Genomic DNA, 23,148 nt, shown 5'->3' on the forward strand with positions numbered 1-23,148 from the left:
CCTCATTTACTTTATTTATTAAATTTTGTAGGGTCGGGGGGGCCTCCTCTTTTTTCCATCTCCTTGCTATTACACATCTCGCTGCAGTAAGGACATGGGATGACAGCCTACACAGGGGCGTCGAGAGGTTCTCTAATGCAGCGGTGCGCAAACTGTGGGGCGCGACCCCCAGGGGGGGCGCGACACTGCCGACGGGGGGCGCGGGGTTTACAGAGGCCCCGCGCGCTTCCCGAAGGCACTTAAATTAAGTGCCGGGGGAGCTGCAGGGCCTCTGTAAACCTAACTTACCATGGCTCCGGCGGCTTCCTCCCTGTGTCGCCATGGCAACGCGGCGTCAAAATGACGCTGCGAGGTCATGTGACGTCACGTTGCTATGGCAATGTGACGTCATTACGCAGGAGCGCGGGTAAGTTGGGGTTGGGAGGGGGGGCGCGGGAGTGAGGGGACAGCCGGCAGGGGGGCGCAGGGAAAAAAGTTTGCGCCCCCCTGCTCTAATGGTTTTGCCAATTGGAGACTTCATAGAGTTTTTGATTATACATGTGGATTTAGTACTTTTTAATAGCTTTAACCAGTTACTTTGGCAAGGGGTGTACATCGGGTAACCTTAAAAAAGAAAACATATACAGTACATGTGTATTACAAATGTGTAAAAAAAAGTAACTCCATTTATAATTAGGATGGGCAGCGTTGAAGTCTGGGTCCAAATGAGGCAGAAATAAACCAAACATTGATTTAGGTTCAGGTCACCCCATCTGACCCCTCAAAAGTGAAACCCCAGGTCTCTGGTCCTTACCACCTTTGATGCAGCTGTAGGGTCTTCAAGAATTAACTGCACAATGGAGGCATACTATATGCCTCCTCTGACACTGGGGAAGGTTTAGATCATCAAAGGAGGTAGGGCCAGCAGAAAACATCCTGTGCTTTTTAGTTAACCCTGAGAACCGTATATAGGAGATATGGACATCCTCCCCCATATATATTGATTTCATCAAGCATTTGAGTCCATATTTACTAAGCTGTCTTCTGCCATAAGACACATTGCGGTGCTGGAGAACATCTTACAGCCCATTCAAGTAAATATTTCTCTTTATCTCTTATTTATTTGCTGTGAAGAATTTCATGATATATTAGATTTCAATTGTGTATAATATGTACACATTCAGTAATCCCAAGTTTTGAACCTTTATTATCACAATGAAATCACTCTTTCCTCACTGTGGATACTAAATTAAACATTAAAATACATCAGCGGTTTTTTTTGTCTGATTGATGAAAGCCAATATCAATAGTACTAAACTAGAAGCCACGTTCATTAAACATATGCTCATTTAATACTCCTAAATCATTTTATCAGGAACTGATGGCATTTCTCATTTTGGAAAGAGCAATGTGCCTGCTGGGGAAAATAATACACAATATAGATTCTATTTTTGTAGGATCTGTTTTACAGATAATAACAGTAAAGCCTCCTACTCAGACAGATAACATTTCAGAGCTATTTAATTATATAAAAGTGCTGGACAATATCGTGCTTCAAAACATGCAATCCTTGGGTTGTTCCAAAGTATATTTACTTTATATTAGTATATTTTAATTATTAACAAGGGTCCATTTTCATTGTTATGAGCTGACACATTTTGGTGGCCTGCTTTGTATTTTTAATTTAAAGGTGATTTTGTATGTAGTTTGTGTTTTTCATAGGGCTTTGTAAGTTGATTTTTGGTGTTATACGGGGAAATATAGTTCAAGTTAAAAAAGTTCAAATATATGTTACATTTGGAATAAAGTTAAATCACCTCTGCAGGTTTCTCCCTCTCGGAGTGCACCTCACAGTATTGTGGTGCGGCTTCTCTGCAGGGCTCGGACGGTAGACTGCTGTCAGGGTTCTGCTCGCCACAAACCAGGGTCGGACCGCGAGGCTGAGGTGGGGTTGTAAAAGCACCGACCTGAGACCGCGCAGGCTGATCCGGATTGCGCAGTTCGTAGTCATATGTCGCAGGATCAGGATTGGAGAAGACAGCGTCGTCGTTGTACAAGCCAGGGTCAGAACAGGAGACGTCAGGATAAACATTGTCCATGCAAGAGTTCGGCAATAAGGAGATAGGAGAAACCCGCTTCAGTTTAGGAGCGCGGGGTTGGCCTTTGCGCGAGCGACGACCATGGCCCATGGTGCTGGTCACAGGAGATGGTAGGCAGACCAGAATAGCACACCGTCTTGCTGCACGGGTGCACCAGTGCTACAGCGCAAAAGTCCTGAGCGGGCAAGGGAATCCACTGTTTCAGCGCAGGAACCAGGACACGGCCTCTCTATATTAGGGAAAGAGTAGGCCCCAGGAACCAGGAAGCTGTAGATACAGGGAAACCTCCGCTTCAGTGCAGGAATCCAGGAGACTGCAGAACGCAGGGACGAAACCACTACTTAGTGCAGGAATCCAGGAGGCTGAAGGACGCAGGAACGAATCTCTGCTTCAGCACAGGGGAACAAGCGGCTTGAAGGGAGCTGAAGGATGCAGGACGTAACCTGGAATCAGCATTGGAGAACAAACGGCTTGAAGGAAGCTGAAGGACGCAGGGCGTGACCTGGTATCAGCAAAGGGGAACAAGCGAGAGCTTGTGGCAAAACAGTTGACATCCAGTAAGGACTATGCTCGGCAAGGAGCATTATGGGCAAGCAATACTTAAAGGCCAGCGGGCAAATCCCCGGCGGGGGTGTGAAGGTACTGCCCCTAATGAGTGAATGCAAGTATAGTTTGCAATGAAAGGCTGCACAGCTGCAGTAGATACCAGAGGGAGTGTGTATTGCTTTGCGTGAATCCAGGCTGCAGCAAACCTCAGGAAAGCTGTTCCAGAACTGCACCGGTCTGCAAGGTAAGGTAACCAGTAAACCGTGGAGCGGATTCCTTACAGTACCCCCCCCTTCACGCGAGACCTCCGGGCGAACATGAGCACTCATAGAGTTGGAGGCCCGGGAATTGTTGCTGAACCGTCTAGGATTGGGGCTAGAGTCGTACTCCAGAGACTCATGATTAGTCCTTAGTGTACCCCCACCCCCCGGTGAGAACTTTGGCCAGACAGGACCATCCATGGGCCTTGGGGACATTGAGTTGTTCCTAAAATTCTTTAGGTAGAAAGGGCATCCGTAAACGAGCAGTTCTTTGGTGAGTACAGTTCTAGGATATAAGATTGATGGAGGAAACATCCTTGGTACATGGCTTGCCTCGCAAAATGTCTTGGAAATCCAGGGCTGTGAAGAACCAGAGAGTTCCAGAGCAAAAACGGTAGAAGAACCCCCACTGAAAGCCCAGTCCTTAATAAAGAAACCTGAATCTAGGATCCGCGGCCCTGATAGTTGATCGAATACACCAGGAGAAACTTTGTAACAGAAAAAGTCTTGGCTGACCACTGCATGTTGGAATTTGCGAGGACTTTTTCCTCTAGAAGGCTCCCAGGTAATGGTTAGTAAGGGTATAGGCTGGTTAGAAGCATCTCCCGGTATTGGTATGGAAGGTGACAAGGCAAGCAGTAAACCAGGCATAGGGACCGAAATCTTGGGATACGTACAGAGTATTTCCAACTGAGAGGAAATAACAGGGGCAACCGAAAATTCCGAGGGACAAAACCATGGTTTAGCAGGAGCAGAGAAGCAAACAACAGTAGAGTTCTCCAATACTGGGAAATCTTCATTGGGAGATAATATTGTCAGTGAATCAGGAATAGTCCTTGGGATCTTCAAATCAGTAGCTTGAGAAAAAGGCAGAGCCAGGGTAGTGGTGGGAGGGAAGCTAACATCAGAAGCTGAAGTCTGTACCTCAGTGACAGGGCCCTGAGAATCAACAAGCAGCAAGTATGAACTATGAAAACTCTTAATGACATGCACCTTAGGAGTACAAAGAGTCTTCTCTAAAACTGCAATGGCCCTAACCACAGGGGTACCTAACCTGACAAAAACATGAATTGGTGTGTTTTCTAGTGCAAAATCTCTGATCACAGGACTCCTAACTGATAGTGAGGGTATCTGGGTTTGATTAGGGAAAAAATCAGATGTATTGATAAGTGACATAGAAACACTTACTGAGATTCTAAATTTGCTGGACATGTGAGAAAAAATACCCTTTAAGACAGGAGCTTTAATCTCCCCCCCGAGTAACCCCATGTTTGCTGGGACATATTTAGACACAGTACTGAGGGACTGGGTTTCAGCAAAGGCAGGACAGCTAAAAAGCTCAGATTTAAACCCCAGGACTTGTAATATGTGCATGGTGTCCTCAGACAGTACTAAGGGAGTGACCGCAGATATGCTGATCCCCAAAGGATTAGCCTGGAGAAAGAAATCAGGAGAGCCCCCAGACAGGATACCCCTTATAGAAAGAGCCTCAGAATCAGAAGGAGAATCATTACCTCTCAGAGTCTCAAAACTAGTAAGACACAATTCAGCGAAAAGGGAAACAGTATGCAAGCTTTTTACTGATCTATATGAAAAAGCGTCACTTTTGGGAGAAAACCGTGCGTCCGCAAACATTCCTGGGAACACAATATGAACCCCAGGAGAGACATACAGACTACTGTATGCCTTTAACCCTAAGCTTAAAGAGGAGGAGAACTCAGACAGTACACGGGGGTTAATCATAACTGTACTGGTCTCTGAAGTAGGTATTTGGTAAGGGATGTCTGGGAAACCCGAACTTACTGCAGATTCCATAATGTGGGAACTATGCGCTGAAGCAGGGATCACCGCTATGTGGGCGACAGGCTGGTTCAGTGAAATACCCGGGAGAAGGAACTCTGCGACTAAGCTTAGGGAAAAACCTGACTCCTGAATACATTTAACAGGAACCAGAACTTTAGCCGAAGTCTCCGGAGACGAAACTGCGGAAACTTGAGCTGAAGCAGGGGATTTATAGCAAAGAATATCTAGAGACTCCGTACGGTTATGGGAATCCCTCAATGCAACCTCTGCTGTCTGACTTGTGGACTCATTCTCTGAGGCTACAACGAAGGCATTAACTTGGAGGCAGCAAGAATTTACAGGGGTTAATGCAGACATTGCCTGAGAGTAATACATAGGTAACCTTTTCTCTGTATTAGAAGAGAGCAGGAATCTCTCGTCTGAAGCTAGGGGCGTGACCGTGGCTGACAGAGAACAGGGATTTACCAAAGGAAACTCAGAGAGCTGCCCCACAGAGGTTAATACAGAAATAACCCTGGGAACAGAACTTAGGGATTCTTTCTCTGACGGGGAAAGCGCGCAGGACTGTCTAGCAGAGTTTAAAGCTGGAAAACCCTCAAGACCTAGAGAGAGGGATTCAAAGCTAGAAATAGGAGAACTAAGGGACTTATTCTCTGATACAAGAACCTTAGTGTTAGTTAGTGACACATATGTGTTCTCCAAGGGGACCTCACAGGACTGATCGGCAGGGGTTAATGTAGACATATCATTAGTGTAAGGGAACCCGGGCATACAATCAGAGCTTGGGACTGTGGCAGTTACTACGTTGGGAGATATTGGTAATAGTTCTGTTTGGTCATCTCCCGGAGAGAGAGATACGTCCCCCGGTTTAGCAACAGGACTGGTAGCCGAGGGATACCGCCAAACGACGGCGTGAGCGGCTAAGAGACGATCCTGTTTTAACAAGCAATCATCCAATGCACGGGAAAGTAAATGCAGCGTCTCGTGAGCGAGAGCCACCATGACGGAAGGTTCTGGGAATACTATAGGAATGTCCAAGGATAAAGTCAGGGCATTGAGTGTACTACAGGCGTTGACCAGTTCCACAGGACTCAGCTCCTCCCCAGTTAAAGGGGAATCAGGGGAGCAAGCAATGTTAGCAATGGCCAAAACACTGGCCAGATACTGTTTTAAGTCTCTGAGGCAGTAAGCCTTATAAACCAGATTATTACGGCATTTCTTTTGCAAGGGAGTCAAGCCCTCCAACATAAACGGATCTTCCATCAGAGGTATTATATCGCACAAATAATTATCCTCAAACTGGGACTGGTCTACAGGCTGGGACAGGTTTTTAGGAAAAAACTTACCAACCCACACCTCAGCGGGGTCCGAGTTTGTAGGGCCGAGCATACTGTCAGGGTTCTGCTCGCCACAAACCAGGGTCGGACCGCGAGGCTGAGGTGGGGTTGTAAAAGCACCGACCTGAGACCGCGCAGGCTGATCCGGATTGCGCAGTTCGTAGTCATATGTCGCAGGATCAGGATTGGAGAAGACAGCGTCGTCGTTGTACAAGCCAGGGTCAGAACAGGAGACGTCAGGATAAACATTGTCCATGCAAGAGTTCGGCAATAAGGAGATAGGAGAAACCCGCTTCAGTTTAGGAGCGCGGGGTTGGCCTTTGCGCGAGCGACGACCATGGCCCATGGTGCTGGTCACAGGAGATGGTAGGCAGACCAGAATAGCACACCGTCTTGCTGCACGGGTGCACCAGTGCTACAGCGCAAAAGTCCTGAGCGGGCAAGGGAATCCACTGTTTCAGCGCAGGAACCAGGACACGGCCTCTCTATATTAGGGAAAGAGTAGGCCCCAGGAACCAGGAAGCTGTAGATAAAGGGAAACCTCCGCTTCAGTGCAGGAATCCAGGAGACTGCAGAACGCAGGGACGAAACCACTACTTAGTGCAGGAATCCAGGAGGCTGAAGGACGCAGGAACGAATCTCTGCTTCAGCACAGGGGAACAAGCGGCTTGAAGGGAGCTGAAGGATGCAGGACGTAACCTGGAATCAGCATTGGAGAACAAACGGCTTGAAGGAAGCTGAAGGACGCAGGGCGTGACCTGGTATCAGCAAAGGGGAACAAGCGAGAGCTTGTGGCAAAACAGTTGACATCCAGTAAGGACTATGCTCGGCAAGGAGCATTATGGGCAAGCAATACTTAAAGGCCAGCGGGCCAATCCCCGGCGGGGGTGTGAAGGTACTGCCCCTAATGAGTGAATGCAAGTATAGTTTGCAATGAAAGGCTGCACAGCTGCAGTAGATACCAGAGGGAGTGTGTATTGCTTTGAGTGAATCCAGGCTGCAGCAAACCTCAGGAAAGCTGTTCCAGAACTGCACCGGTCTGCAAGGTAAGGTAACCAGTAAACCGTGGAGCGGATTCCTTACAACTGCTTGACGTAGATGCCACACCGAACACGGAAGGGCCCAGCTCCATCGGCGCGGTGGTATCGGGCATGTTCCGGAAGGCACTCACCCAGGCTGTAGGGCTTGGTTAAGATACTCCGAATTAGCTGTCATATTGTAGTGGGTAAGGCAGCTCTGCACACACAAGCTCTCTACCTTGGCAGAGTACGTGTGTCTGGCTCCTCACATCCGGTTGTTTTGTTAGGGTACACCCAGCTCCTCCACCTGGTGACACGACAGTCCAATCAGGAGCAAGGAGTGAGGGCGGGGTTTCAGCAGTTCGCACTGGTTTCTGCAAACTGAGTCCCAGCAAACGTTTGCAACTGCATGCTACTTTTGCAAAAACACCATGCGGCTTCCCGGATGTGATGGGAAAAGCCATTCTGAGGTAGTTAACGGACCATGAGGCTACCAGTACTCTGGAATCGCCATTTTGTAAGTTAGAGTCCAACAACCATGCGGATTCCTCTTCAGGGGAAAACCACCATTTTAGAGTACTAGACAGTACATTGTGCATCTTTTTCTGCTGTAATTGATTACATGAGTACCACACACCCTGGGGCAGCATCAGGGAATGCCTCACTTTTAAGTCATCAGTACATCGATGAGAGGGTGCACAGGGATCTCTGGTGAAGCATCAGAGGCCCTGTCCCCATTTCTTTCTTTTGTGAAGAGTATCCACGCTCCTTGGGACACAGCCCAGGGTACGCCCCAACTTTATTTCTTCTATTCGGATATGCAGGGTATCCACACTCCCTGGCATGAAGCCCAGAGTACGCCCAAAACATATTTTCAGCGGAGGATGTGGGTATCTATGCACCCTGGCGGATCCCAGGGTATGCCCCACATGTTGTAATGTGTGCTAATATGAGGGTGACCATACTCCCTGGCATGAAGCCCAGACTACGCCCCAACTTATTGTCTTTAGGCAAGGGCCTGGGTAACCCCCTCCCTGGTGAAGACTCAAGGAGAGATTCCCCCCTTCCTTTCTATCTGTGTGGATGGTAGCAGGCTCACTGGTGAAGCTTCATGGAACTGCTCCCTATTCTTTTAATAGTAGGGGAAGTACAGTCTGTGATGCACAAACACAATAAGTCCATAAGTCCTGCTGCTGCAAAAACCTGTCCTGTGAGAATATAATCTCAGCATCTCAGCAGCGCCTCCATTTGTAGCCCCTTTACCCCCACCCCAAGTGAGATTAGGTCTGCTACTCCATATTTGTTATGGTGTGGTGCGTACCTGTGAGGTAACAGTAGGGCTGAGCACTTCCATTGTTGTGTGGGGAATCATCAGGACAGGTGTACAGGGTACCTTTTTGTTCATTGGTTGCAGCACCTCCAGTCAGCATGGATCCTCTGGATAGTAGAAGGATGGCCCAGACTGGCACCTTTCTTTAGCCCAAGACAGTGAATCACCCTGATAGATGTTTCCATGGTATTTATTGCATGTTTCAGATCTTACAGCAGTGCATATATTTCCTTGCTTCCCCTAGGGAAGGTATCACTGATAGGGCTTGAGTCCCATACCAGGCCTTCTGCATGGTGCTCCTCCTTAGGCCTCCTAGTGAGACCCAGGGTAGCTGGTACTCACTCCACAGGGGAGAGGAAAGAGACACACCCACTTTCAGGAAAGTGCCAGTATTTATACCCTTGGGTTGTGCTTGTAACCCTGCCCTATAACAGTGCAGGTCTGGATACTGACAGGCCATCACATCCATCATGTGACTTAATCAGTATCCACCCCTCCTGCTGACACTTTATGGCTATTGCTAGGCCTACCCTTGGATACATCAAATGTATCTAAGGCTGCAAAAGCACTCAAGGCCTTTCAGAAGGAATTAACCCATCCACAGCCTGCACCTAACAGGACTTACACTGGTAGGGCCCAGGAAAATAAGTAGCGGCCGGGAGGCTATGCTACATAGTCAAATAACTTTTCCTCTAATTTCTCCTACAGTATGAATACATTCTAATATCCCCAGGACTTAACATTGATGCAAAGTGTGGATAAGCTTATACATTGATGCAAACATTATCTTTATTAGGGGGGATTCATGCAGCTTAGATTGACTTGAGGGTATAGATCAATGAACAGGATAAATTGCCTGATATAAAGTTGAAGCCCAATTTAGGGGGATGTGCAGTCCCTCGACAGTCTACTGGACGTTCTCCATGGGTCCCCGGGAGGCTCAAGGAGAAGCCGATGCCGAAGTATACCGCTGTTGAAGCGCCATGTGACATCACTTCCGCTGGTATACGGTTTGACGTCTCTGGGAAATCCCCTGGGCAATGAGTTATGTCTTGCTGACTGCGACACAGACACAGACACTGCTGAGATGCAGGATCTGTGAATCACTGGAACTTGCAGATGGACCCTCATAAATCTTAGGTGGTTTGTTCCCAAATCAATAAATCCAATGCGTTTCGGCCCTAACAGGCCTTCATCAGGGATAATTTGAAAAGAGGGCAACACCCCTTTCCTATACACTGGAGTGGCGGGAGCCCCATATCAATTTAGCAATCAATTTCCAATTGAACAGTCTGTTAACCCCTGCAGGGATACCTGCATGGGGCTAACTAATGACCTCAGTGAAAAGGAAGGGGGGGGGGGGGGTAGCACTCTAAGATGATCAGTGGTACATGTCATGCATATAAGCTAAATGTTTTCAAACATAATTTTTTTATTCACTTCAAATTATAGATCCAAGTTAGATAAAATGTAATTATTAAAATTGGCTTTCAAACAGTATTCTTTGTTGTAAAGACCACATTAAGTCTGATATTAATTCATATAATATCATTTAGAACACTATTAGTTATCATAATATATATATATATATATATATATATATATATATAACCCTTTAAAATAAATATAACTCACTCTAAAAAAACATTTTGATAATGTTCTAAACCAAGAGGATACATATACTCAATTATAAAACATATATAATCGTAAACTTAAAATAATTTCATGAAACCTTAAAAAATCTCTACGTAAGCACTCAGACCAAGTAACTCATGGGGAGTTATGAGGACAGGATCTGCTAAAACCAATACAATTCCTATTTGATCTAGTGACTATTATATTATCGTTAACTAAGAATAAAAAAATGAGTATACTGTGTAATACAAGCGGGACAAAAAGAAGGGGGTAGATACCTATTGAAACGCTAAAAGATCAATCTCCTCATTAAGATCCCCTGGTTGCATTGTTTGCATTTTAAAAATCCAATATGATTCTTGTTGACGCAATTTCAGGAATCTATCACCTCTTGCGGTACCTGTTTTAATACTCTCTATATCTGTAACCACCAATCCTTTTGGATCTTGATTATGTTTATAAAGAAAATGTCTGGACACCCCATGTCCTATAAATCCTTTAACAAGGTTGCGCCTTAGTGCGGCCTATATATTGTAGCCCGCAACTACAAGTTAAAAGGTATACCACATAAGTCGTATTACAGTTAATGAAGAGTTTAAGATGAATGACTTCTTGGTGACACTTGAAGTGAAACTCTTAGCTCTGTTGTTCATATATTTGCAGTTAAGGCAACCGTTTCTTCTACATTTGTAGCATCGTATAGGTTGAACCGGGCCATGTTGAGCCATGTTTCCCCTGCCTGCTTAGATCCTTCTCTTTGTGTACTTGTTTTGGGTAACCCACTTGGGGCAAGTATGTTCTTTAAGCTTTTAGCTCTTTTAAAAACAATTGCTGGCTTCTTCTTTAATACCTATCATACTATCTCAGTTCTAATGACCCTTCATTTGATGTACTGTATGTTAAACAAAAATATATTATGCAGATTCTGGAATTTTGAAAATGTTTATTATACATTGTGTACTGTTCTTCTGGTTTTTAAGACAATTGTAATGGCTGTTTCATGGAAAAATTATGTTATTTTGTACAGATTTAAAATACATGTGTTTTTGTTTTTAAATCATGTGTAAAATGTTACGTTGACTTTCTTACAGATTAAGATGTTTGGTGAAACAGCTTGAGAAAGGAGATATTAATGTGACTGACCTGAAGAATAATATTGAATATGCAGCATCCGTGTTGGAAGCGGTATATATCGATGAAACCAGGTAAGATAATTTGTTGTACAAAAGGTAAACATTATATATTACTATCCTCTTTCCTGCAAGAAGGGCCAACAACACTTTTCTCTACATTGTTATGTGAGCAATTAACTACAACATGTACAGTACTTGAATAGGATATAAGAAACGCTGGTAAACATTGAATTACTCTTTCTTCATTTTACTTAATTACCTACCACCTTTCACATTAACAATACTCTTCCTAAACAATTTACTGTTTGGGGCCACTATATATTTTACAGAAACCTCCTTTCCACTCATTAGAACACTGTTCTTAGATATGAAACCATATCTATTCCTATTTAACAGGAAGACTGTAGCGTCATTGGCTGAAAATTATATTATTACTATAATTAATCTAGTTTTGTCTTTATAATAGTTTTGTCAATCCAATGCAAGTGAATAGAAGATAAGGCATATCTTTTAATTATTTTTTCCATTGCCCCTCCAGATAATGACCCAGATAATGATAACAGGGGTCTTCACATTAAACCCAATATTTATTTTAACACATTCAAATAGAAGTCAGAGACAGGGAGAATAATAAGTAATTAGACAGTTTGCAATTAAAATGGCACCTAATGAATGCAGTAAAAAACAAGTTAATATTGTACATGGATTGCCTAAAGAATATTATTAAAATATAATTTTCTTTACAAAGAAATTATACAGTAGGTAGGTACATTTGCAAATATATAGAGGACTTGTTTTAATTCAATCTGGTTCCTTTTTAGTGTTTTGATATCACCAGCTGACTATTGACATTTAAAATAAAATGTACACACAGAATCATACATCATGCTTTTATTGGGTTCATAATTGTGGTCACCGGAGATGCAATACAAATGATTTACAGTACACATTATTTAAGGCAGGGTTGGCCAACTCCAGTCCTCAATGGTCAGGTTTTGAGAATATCCCTGCTTTAGCACAGGTGACTCAGCCAGTGGCTAAGTCGTTATAAACACTGGAGTTGGCCACCCCTGATTTAAGGGCTGCTCTGGCTTAATTTATTCAGCAAGTTGTTAGAGTATGTGGGAGTCTCTGTTTTTAAATATTTTACGTGCAGATCAGTTTCCTAGAAAAATATAGGGGCCTATTCACTATTTATTTATTTATAAAATATTTTACCAGGAAGTAATACATTGAGTTACCTCTCGTTTTCAAGTATGTCCTGGGCACAGAGTTAAAACAAATAATACATGGTTACAAATACAGTTACATAAATGAACAGGGTATACATTATATACAAGACATTGCACGCACAGTTAAAGAACATATATATTATGGGCGTATGAAACAGTTACAGACCAGATTAAAATGTGAGACAGCCTTAGATTTGAAAGAACTTAAACTAGTGGTGGATGTGAGAGTTTCCGGTAGGTTGTTCCAGTTTTGGAGTGCACAGTAAGAGAAGGAGGAACGGCTGGATACTTTGTTGAGCCTTGGGACCATGAACAGTCTTTTGGAGTCAGATCTCAGATGATAAGTGCTGCATGTGTTAGGAGTGAGGAACTTGTTCAGATAGCTAGGTAGCTTGCCCATAAAGAATTTAAAGGCAAGACAGGAAAGGTGAACTTTGCGCCTAGACTCGAGTGATGACCAATCTAGTTCTTTGAGCATTTCGCAGTGATGTGTGTTGTAGTTGCATTGGTGAACAAAACGGCAAATTGAATTGTAAATGCACTAAGCACCGATAAGCCACTTATCGATGACGCCTTATCACCAAAAAGGCCTATAGCGATTCAGTAAGCCCCGATAAGTCGTCGATAAGAGACCTTTTCAGCAATTTTTATTCCTGAGGGGAAAAAAAACGCCAAACTGCAGGTTTTCAAACTCGTGCAATTTTAGTAGCCCCATGCTTTTTTATTAGGGTGACATTGACTGCTATAGTGGCTTATCATGCCCATATTATATGGGTAGGATGTACCACTATGCCACTCAATGGATACAGGGTGGATATAGTGGTTCCAGAGTGGGTGGTTAGGCCTCCCGGGGGGGGTAGCAGGGGAGGGTGGGTTAACCCCTCAATTACTATAGTGGTTATTAACCGCTACGGTGATTAAGGGGTTAGGGGCCATACAATTGTATTTTTGTTATGTATTTTTGCTGGCATCGGAAGACATGGGCCTGCAGTATGCTGATGAGAAAACTCTTCATAATGGCAGGGATAAGTAGAAAGGTTTATTTACTTTATTTATGCTGCCTGGCTAATGTTTGATTTAATAATGGGCAAATGAGCTATTATCCATATCTGGATAATGGTTATTTTGGCCATTACTGTACTGTACACTGGCGACACACTTTATTCGAGCTCGGCTAGTCCCACGAATTCGGGTATACCCGGGTGTATTGAGGTTTGTGACTGTTTTCTGCCCGAGTGCATTGAGGTATTTTCCAGGCAGGGATTGAAGCATTTTATTCCCGCTGGCTGCAATACTGCACAGTATATATATATATACTGCATTACAATTCATGAATTTATGCCATCTGGTAGACACGCGAAGCATTGCAGCATATTAAATCCTAATCATTATCATTTAACAGATCAGCCGCCCGTCAGCCAGGCATGAACCCAGGCTGGGAAGGCAAATGCAACGGGGCTTGTCAGAGGTGAGGAGCGGCGCATTCCAGGTATCTGCCAGGTACATACTGGGTATTTGCTCGAATAAAGTGTGTCGGTGCAGTATGTGTTGCCAAAATATATTTTTTTGCAACAGGATTGGTACCGCAAGCCAGCGGGGACCACCCCAGGACCCTCGGACATCCACAGGGACAACCCGAGGACCTACAGATACCCACGGGGAACATTTGCGGGGACTACCCGAGGGCCCCCAGACACCCGTGGGACCACCCAAGGGCCCCAAGACACCCGTGGGGACTACCCGAGGGCCCCCAGACACCCATGGGAACCACCCAGACACCCCCAGACACCCACAGGGACCACCTGTGGACCCCTGTGGGGCCCCAGACACCCACCGGGACCACCTTGGGACTCCCGCCGGACTGTGGTATCAATACAGTGTATAAAAAATTAAATTATGGTTTTATGTGGGGGCACAGGGGGTGGGTTATGTATTGATGGTTAGTACATATTGTAATGTTTATTGGGGGCAGAGGAGGTGAGTGAAGGGCCAAGTACCTGTTTCACTCACCCCCTCTGCCCTCAATAAACCTGCTATTGTGCCTTAACCCCTTCATTGCCTTAGCGGCTATCCGCTAAGGCAGCGGTGTTCAAAGTGGGGGGCGCGGTGTTGCAGGGGCCCTCGCTCTTCCCCCAAGGCATTTTAATTAAATGCCGGGGGATTGCACGAGGCCTCTGCAACTCTAAACTTACCTTCACTCTGCCGGTGTCAGGACTCATGTCCATGGCAATGCGGCATCAAATGACGCCACGTGGTCATGTGACGTGATGTCACATGCATTAAATGCCATCACGGTCACGTGAGGCCGCGTGAGGTAAGGGGGTGGGGCGCACCACCGGAGCAGTACAGACAGAGGGGGTGCAGCAAAAAAAGTTTCCGCGCCCCTGCGCTAAGGTAATGAAGCTGCTTTAATGTAATTTGTATTATTAGTGTGTGGTCTCCTGAGATGAACCTCATTGATTTCAGCCTCGGGGACTTCCTGCTTATCAAGTTACAGGCCCAGATATGGGGTGCCGGTATCTCCTTCATTATTTAAATCCCCCGGTCACGTGACGTGGACGATATAAAAATGGCGGTGATACCGGCACCCGATGCCCAAATACCAGGGCCTGTAACTCAGGAAGCAGGGGGTCGCTGAGGCTGAAATAAAAGCGCTTCAGCTCAGGAGACCCCCTGCTCCCGCACACTATTAATAAAAATTACATTAAAGCAGATTCATTACCATAACAGATAGCCGCTACAGTAACGAATATGTTTAATTTTTTATTTGGTTTTTAATACTAGTGTATCATAGCAAAGGGTCTACGGAGAAGAACCACGCTGAATTCAGGTCCAGGGACCCCCTGCTTCCCGGAATACCGGCCTGTTGTGGGGTGTCGGTATCTCCTATGAAATTTATCAAATGCATAGGAGATACCGGCACCCCATAATAGGGCCTGTATCTCGGGATGCAGGGGGTCCCTGGACCTGAAATCAATGCAGTTCTGCTCCGGAGACCCCCCTGCTACAATACACTACTAATAACATTTCAATTCAAAACATTAATTTTGGGCGAGATTTGCGCAGGGAGAGGCTGCTCTCTCTCTCTGCAGCAGAAAGAACTCGCCGGGTGAGCCCTATTCAGACAGATGATCATCACGTTGCCGGCTACTCACCAGTTTTGGAAATGTTGCTATCACAGATATTCTGGGCTTTCTGCAAACAGTGATAGCAATGCTCTAAAAAATGGCTATTTAAACATCCCAGCAGTTCTTTTTTTTTTCGGCGCCTAGTGCATAGTTGTATTTTCAAAGAATCAAATGAAAGTGACATTTCTTTAATCACGCACAGAATGAGTAAAACCATGAGATAGATGAACTCATACTGAAAAAGAAACATGTAGGTGTTGCTTGTAAAACATTGTAAATTTGTCTTATTACCATGCCAGTTTGATCTTCTTTGTGTATAATGTAGCATTCGGGAAACTCAGCCAATATGCGAGGGAAAAGCTACATTTCCATTTTATTCAGTGTTAAGCTATTCAAAACCAGGTGTTGTCCTAATTTCAGCATGAATTAGATGATTGAGTTAACAATTAAATTCTGATAAACCAACAATTAATGACTAATACGAAGAGGACTGGATATTTGTTATATCACCTTGCTAGAAAAATTACATACGTGCAATCATAAATCTAACATTTTAGGACATGCCCATAATAATGTTTCTGCCCACGCCTCCAACAGATGGAGAAGTGGACAAATCATTTTGAGCTTGAGACAAAAGGTGGCACTGTGTGCTCATTTGCATGTCATTTCCCAGAATCTCTTGCTGCAGTGGAAGTGCTGTGTGCTGGGCGATAATGGTGAAAGACAGGGTTGCAGACCTGTCTAAGACATGCAAATAAACATACAGTAATATTTCCATTTGCTATATGCTTTACTGTGGAGGGTTTTTGTCACTTTTTTTACCCACCATAACCTTAACAAGTGTGGTGAATACCTACTCTTAGTCTCAAACCAGCATAGCCAGCACAACCAACCTCACACTGATGATACCCATCAAGGTTGAAACATGTCTGTGAGTGGGTTTACTGGCTTTGCATCTCACCCCAGCCTATGCTTAAAAGCTGTGTTTAAAGCACATGCATTGGCTTAAGGGTTGCTCGTGTAATATGAGCTTGAGAAAAAGGTGGCACTGTGTGCTCATTTGCATGTCATTTCCCAGAATCCCTTGCTGCAGTGGAAGTGCTGTGTGCTGGGCGATAATGGTGAAAGACAGGGTTGCAGACCTGTCTAAGGCCTGGGACATAGTACCGTAGGCCGTGCTGAGCTGTGCCCCCTGCATATGTCATCAGTGCGACTTTAGCAGCTGCTTCCGCATGCGTGCGGAGGCTGAGAAATTCTGAGCAGACAGGCAAATTTAAAATTTGCCGCTGTGGGAAGCGGAGGAGCTCACATCCAATGAGACTAGCCCGCCTTTGCCCCGCCTCCACCCCGCCCCCAAAGCGCGCTCACTGCCTCACCTGCCAGGACACAAAAAAGCTCCAGTTTGAGCAGGCGAGGCAGAGCAGGAGCGCGGATCAGCGCGGCCCGAGGCACCATGCCCGAGGCCTAAGACATGCAAATGAACATACAGTAATATTTCCATTAGATATACAGCAGGGCCCCGCTTCTCGGCGATTTTCACTATACGGCGGGCCCCTGGAACGGAACCCGCCGTATACCCGGGGCCCTCCTGTATATATGTATATGTGTATGTATATATATATATATATATATATATATATATATATATATATATATATATACAGAATATATATATACAGAATATATATATATATATATATATATATATATACAGAATATTAGTGCACAATACCAAAGAACTTCCTAATTACATGTGAACTATGTGCCATGTATAGTAAATCCTGATGAGATGTTACTTGAATGTCTAAAGTCCCATTCAAGTCCCTCATGGAAGACGATCACTCTTAAGTGAGTTTGTCACTCAATATTATGATATGGCCCCAAAGGTTAGACAAATTATCAACAAACATTGGGATATTCTACAGAGAGACAGTAGCCTACGGGCTTGGGACAATTGTCCCGGTTCTCCACCCTGTTAGCATCCCTGCTTCTCCATAAAACAAATATTCTGTAGCTAGGTTGTCAATGCTTTCTCATAATTATCTGCTTTTCACTAGCTTTCATATATTTCTATTAACATAATGCATTCAGGTATGTACAGTATGTATTTATGTACGTATGTATCTCAGAAAAATGAAAACCTAAGTATTAAAATTATCAGCACCGGACAAAGTAATGAGCTAAAAAAGTGTTTATTGACCCATAAAAAACACGGTCATCTGACGTTTCGGTCCACAGATCGACCCTTAGGGGTACTTAACCCAGTGATAGTCACACAATAAATACAATACGTTGGTGCCAAAAGGGTCACACAGGGGGTGGGGTATGTTGCCTAGCAATGTTTTAGCATAAGCAGGATAATACATTTAAAGTAGAAAGACTTCCAGGACTCAGAGCATTGATGTCAAGTAATATATGTACATGAACAATCCTCTCACTGAACAATGTATCGTGTGATTGTATCTGCTGTCAAGGAAGTGACTGTCTAAGGATCCTAAACTCAGATTAAAGCAGCAGTACGACATACATGTTCTTCTTTGTATATGTGAAGCATGTGGCAATGTGTTATGGTACACAGAAAAATAGTTCTCCTTGGTGCAAAATTCAGAGATGATCAAATGTAATAAGTTACCAAAAAAAGTCTTGCGAGCCGCCCCCCCCTCTTTTCTCACCTCACGAGCCCCTCTCGTCCCCCCCTTCCCATATATTTCTCTCCCTTCCTTCTCATCCCCTCTCACTCTCCCGCCTCGCATCTATTTCTCTCCCCTGCGACTCACTCTTACTCCCTCTTTTCCTCACTCAAACCCTCTCTCCTCTCCCTCCATTAAGTCAATTACCCCATGCTCACTCATTCCCTCCCCCTCACACAATTCCCCCACAAGATATATATATAAAAACTTCCCACCCCCAATGCAAAAAACTTCCCACCCCAAATACATACACAAAAAAAAATCCCCACCCCTCAAATATATACAACCTACACCATCACCCCGAACGCATGCAAAAAAAAAATACATAAAACCCCCCATACATACACACACACACCCCCACACACACACACATATATATATTATATAGACACACTCACATCATATAAAAAAAAACAATACATATAAAAATACCCCCAATATATATATATATATATAAAAATACAGACTTACCTTGGGTAAGGCCAGGCTTGGTGTCTGCGGGGATCCGCTGGATGGGGGGACCTGATCGGGCTTCACTGCACATTTCCACTGACCTCTGGCCAGACCCTGCTGCCGGTCGCGGCCGGGCTCCGACTCAAAGCTGCCTATAATCCTCTTTCTTTGTCTGCCCCACGCCACTGAGCTTCCACTGCCGGCGCATGACGGGGCTCTCTAACGTCAGCGCGCCAGAAGTAAGCTTGACCCAGCTTCGCGCTGACAACAGAGAGCCCCGTTGTTGGCCGGCAGTCGAAGCTTGGTGGCATGGGGCAGAGAAAGGAAGAGGCTTATAGGCAGCTGAGAGTCAGGGGTTGGCCAGGAATGGCAGCAGGGCATGGCCAGAAGTCGGGGGAAATGTGCAGCGCAGGCTGGTCGGGCCCCCCTAGTTAGCGGGCCTGGGACATCAACCACGGCAGACCCCACCTGTTGGTGGCCCTGAGTAAAGGTCTCGAACCAGGACTTGGAGATTCCTGGGTGGTTTCTTGGTGGTTCCTTGCCTTAGTTTCTTTGGCCAATGTGTCCCCGGCTCAAGTGGTAATGTTACCCAAAGATCCATGGTCTTTTGCGTTTTTGAAATTTGCCATCCGCAACATGAAATGCAGAGTCCTGCCATCCTTCAGCTGGGGTTGGCATCTCTCTCCTCATGGCCACGTCTCTTGCCCCTCACTGCTGTAGCTCCGCCTGCTTTCTCTCTATACTGCAGCATCTTTAGGCTCCACCCTACACGTTTCATAAGCTAGACTGGTCACTTCCTCAGGGGTATTAATGCTATCCTACTTCTTTGGGGTTTATATAGTCTAAAATATTTTAACCGTTTCGTGTCCTGTCCACATAGGTCTCTTACAGGGAAAGTATAAAAAATGCCACTAACAACATGAGATCTCTCACTAATATGGCACATACATATGATTACATTAATTACAATAGAATAAAATGTATGGGGATTACCCATATCAGTTGAAAATCTGGATATAAAAAAACCAAGGAAAGAAATACAATCATATACATCTTACTGCTGACTACTACAGCTGAGGACCCAAATATTCAGCTAATTATATTTCCAGAAAGATGCCAGATCAAACTCTATATTCAGGCCCTCAGGGGCTAATTGTTTAGAGTACAGATCCCGTAACTCTCACGACTGGACAGCTGATTCAATTTCCCCCTCTCCAATTGGGCTTGTGACAATCTATGCCCGTGTAGAGGAGACCTTTAGGGTCTTGATTATGTTTAATTTTGAAATGATTAGAGACGCTATGAGTTCTCAGGCCCTCTTGATATTATAGACATGTTCTGCCAGTCTTCTTTTCAAGGGTCTTCCCATTCTGCCGACATACTGTAGGCCGCATGGGCATTCTAACAAGTAAACTATGAATCTGTTTTGCAATTCATGAATGTTTCTATTTTGAATTCCTTGTTAGTTACATAAGATCGAAATGTATTGCTGTTTTGACTGTAACTACAGCCAATGCAATTTGACCAAGTAAAAAACCCTTTCACATTTTTAAGCCACATTGTCTCTTTTTCCCTCATTATACTAATAAGGCAACTGGGGGTCAAAGATAATATTAGTTTTCTAGCTCTTTTATATATTATTTGTGGCTGCTGTGGCAAAAATTATTTTAACTTACAGTCTCTCTGTAGAATATTCCAATGTTTGTTGATAATTTGTCTAACCTTTGGGGCCATATCATTATATTGAGTGACAAAGGGGATGAACTCAGAAATTCTCTTATGAGTGATCATCATCTCCAAACTAATGAGTTCATTCCCCTAAGTGCTACTGGCTATATAGCCGTCTCTATATCTATTTTGGGATAGTTCCTTTCCAAGAATTTCTGTTTGAGATCTAACACTTGTTCATGAAACACATTTTTCTGAGAACAATTTCTCCTTAGTTGTAGGAACTGACCCTGAGGGATATTTTTTATCCATCTGGGATTATGATGGCTCAAGGCCAATAGGTAAGTATTGGCATGTACTGGTTTATAGAATGTCTTAGTTTGAATCTTGCCAATCACAATAAACAGTATCAGGCCCCAAAAAATCCATCCTGATGTAATCACTTTAAAATGTAAAATTTAAATTCACAGCATTTGAATTTAGATATTTCAAAATTCTTAAGATCTTCCAAGCTACCATCCCACATAAACAGCACGTCATCGATATAATGTCTCCATAGTACCAGGATCGCACCAAATGGGTTGCCAGACCAGATGTGGTCCTGTTCCCATATACCCATAAATACCTGGTGCCCATGGCTGTGCCACAAATCTGAAGATAGTACTGGCCGTCAAGGCAAAAATAGTTGTGCTTCAGGGGTAAACCTGAAGCACAACTAATTTGTATTCAAATATTGTAATGAATTACGCTATGGAGGCCGCGCTGTCCTTTTTTGTTTTATAGTGAATTGAGGAAGGTGGTTGCTACTGTGGATAGCTATTCGGTGTTTCCAGCGTTTTTATTCCAATTGTTGGGCATTGTTTGCTGTTTGGCGTTTTTTGTTTATCCTTAAGTTTCTGTATTCCCACCTCCCCCCTCCTCTTTCCCTTGTTCACCTTGTTTTAAATGGTTGTCTGTCTGTCTTGTGTTGTTTGCATTTCTCAGGCTCACATACCTAGCCTTTGTGAATATATCCAGCTTGTTATTAACACCTTCCCTACCTCTCCCATTTTCCTTCTAAAAATCTATAGTGATATAATACTGTATATCCATTTATCCCATTTTGGTGCTGTACTTTCACACATACACACACACACACACATATATATATATATATATTTTAGGTTATGGTGGGTGAAAAAAAAGGAGACAAGAAACCTGCACCGTACATTATTTTTTAAATATACATTACTAATGAACATTTGAATAATCTTTAATATTAATGTTGATCTTTTCTTTTTTGCAATTTTCATATATTAACCAAAAAATACTGCACAAAAGAATATGCTGTGATGTGCTCATAAAACCTTAAAAATGACCAGTGCAGGATATCTCATTTTCTTGCCTCTTCGTAGGAGCATGAGTTACTGTCAGGGTCAGCAACAGAAATCATGGGGCCCAGGACAAATGAAAGGGGCAGCCCTCCCCCCCCTCCCCGAACCCATAGCGCACCTACCACGAAAAAAAAAATTGGGGCGCAACTTTTACTTAACTGTTTTCTTCTTATTGTAATATGGAAAAAACATTACAATGCAGTCTGTTTATTTTTATATTTTCAACAAAAGACAAAGATACCCAATGCTACATCCAATGTGACAAAAGGCCTGGGGGAGATTCAGTATAGTCCTGGGGGTGATTTAGTATGGGCCTGGGGGGGAGAGGGTTAAGTATTGTATTTTATTGTATGTTTGTTTTTTATATAGTGCCATTAATGTACATAGCGCTTCACAGTAGTAATACATGTGGTAATCATATAAATAAAAGATAATATAAATAACAGATCATGGGAATAAGTGCTTTAGACATTAAAGTAACATTAAGGAAGAGGAGTCCCTGCCCCGAGGAGCTTACAGTCTAATTGGTAGGTAGGGAGAATGTACAGCAACAGTAGGAGGGAGTTCTGGTAAGTGCGTCTGCAGGGGGCCAAGCTATATGTATCATGTGTTCAGAATATCTACAGTGCTATTCATATGCTTCTTTAAGCAAGTGTGTCTTAAGGTGGGTCTTAAAGGTGGATAGAGAGGGTGCTAGTCGGGTACTGAGGGGAAGGGCATTCCAGAGGTGTGGTGCAGTCAGTGAAAAAGGTTTAAGGCGGGAGAGGGCTTTAGATACAAAGGGGGTAGAAAGTAGACATCCTTGAGAAGAACGCAAGAGTCGGGATGGTGCATAGCGAGAAATTAGGGCTGAGATGTAAGGAGGGGCAGAAGAGTGTAAAGCTTTAAAAGTGAGGAGAAGAATGGAGTGTGAGATGCGGGATTTGATCGGAAGCCAGGAGAGGGATTTCATGAGGGGAGATGCTGAGACAGATCTAGGAAAGAGTAGAGTGATTCTGGCAGCAGCATTTAGGATAGATTGTAGGGGAGACAGATGAGAGGCAGGAAGGCCGAACAGCAGGAGGTTACAGTAATCAAGACGGGAGAGAATGAGGGCCTGAGTCAGAGTTTTAGCAGTCGAGCAACAGAGGAAAGGGCGTATCTTTGTTATAATGCGGAGGAAAAAGCGACAAGTTTTAGAAATGTTTTGAATGTAAGGGGCGAATGTGAGAGAGGAGTCGAGTGTGACCCCTAGGCAGCATGCTTGGGCTACTGGTTGAATGATCGTAGTTCCAACAGTAATGTGGAAGGAGGTAGTAGGGCCAGGTTTGGGAGGAAGTATGAGGAGCTCTGTTTTAGCCATGTTGAGTTTAAGGCGACGGAGGGCCATCCAGGATGATATAGCAGAGAGACATTCAGAAACTTTGGTTTGTACAGCAGGTGTAAGGTCAGGTGTTGAAAAGTATATTTGTGTGTCGTCAGCA

The 23,148-nt window shown here is 44.1% G+C and overlaps 1 protein-coding gene and 1 long non-coding RNA gene across 5 annotated transcripts in view; one reads left to right on the plus strand and one right to left on the minus strand.

The window, feature by feature from the left end:
• Positions 1–23,148, plus strand: part of PDE1A (phosphodiesterase 1A) — a 363,587-nt gene that overhangs the window by 207,976 nt on the left and 132,463 nt on the right. For 3 of the 4 annotated variants that reach the window (XM_075608900.1, XM_075608896.1, XM_075608898.1), the window contains one exon: positions 11,100–11,213. Coding sequence is in view for 2 of the 4 variants with exons in the window: in XM_075608896.1 (XP_075465011.1) it covers positions 11,100–11,213 (114 nt within the window). In the remaining 2 variants the exon portion in view is untranslated. Of the gene's footprint in view, positions 1–11,099; positions 11,214–20,587; positions 20,654–23,148 lie in introns of all 4 variants that reach the window. The other variant, XM_075608901.1, reaches the window with a different exon arrangement.
• The window catches only part of LOC142499490 (uncharacterized), a 45,057-nt gene that overhangs the window by 16,485 nt on the left and 5,424 nt on the right, over positions 1–23,148 (minus strand). The window lies entirely within an intron of this gene.

The sequence above is a fragment of the Ascaphus truei genome, chromosome 7 (assembly GCF_040206685.1).
Source record: "Ascaphus truei isolate aAscTru1 chromosome 7, aAscTru1.hap1, whole genome shotgun sequence".
NCBI classification, from domain to species: domain Eukaryota; kingdom Metazoa; phylum Chordata; class Amphibia; order Anura; family Ascaphidae; genus Ascaphus; species Ascaphus truei.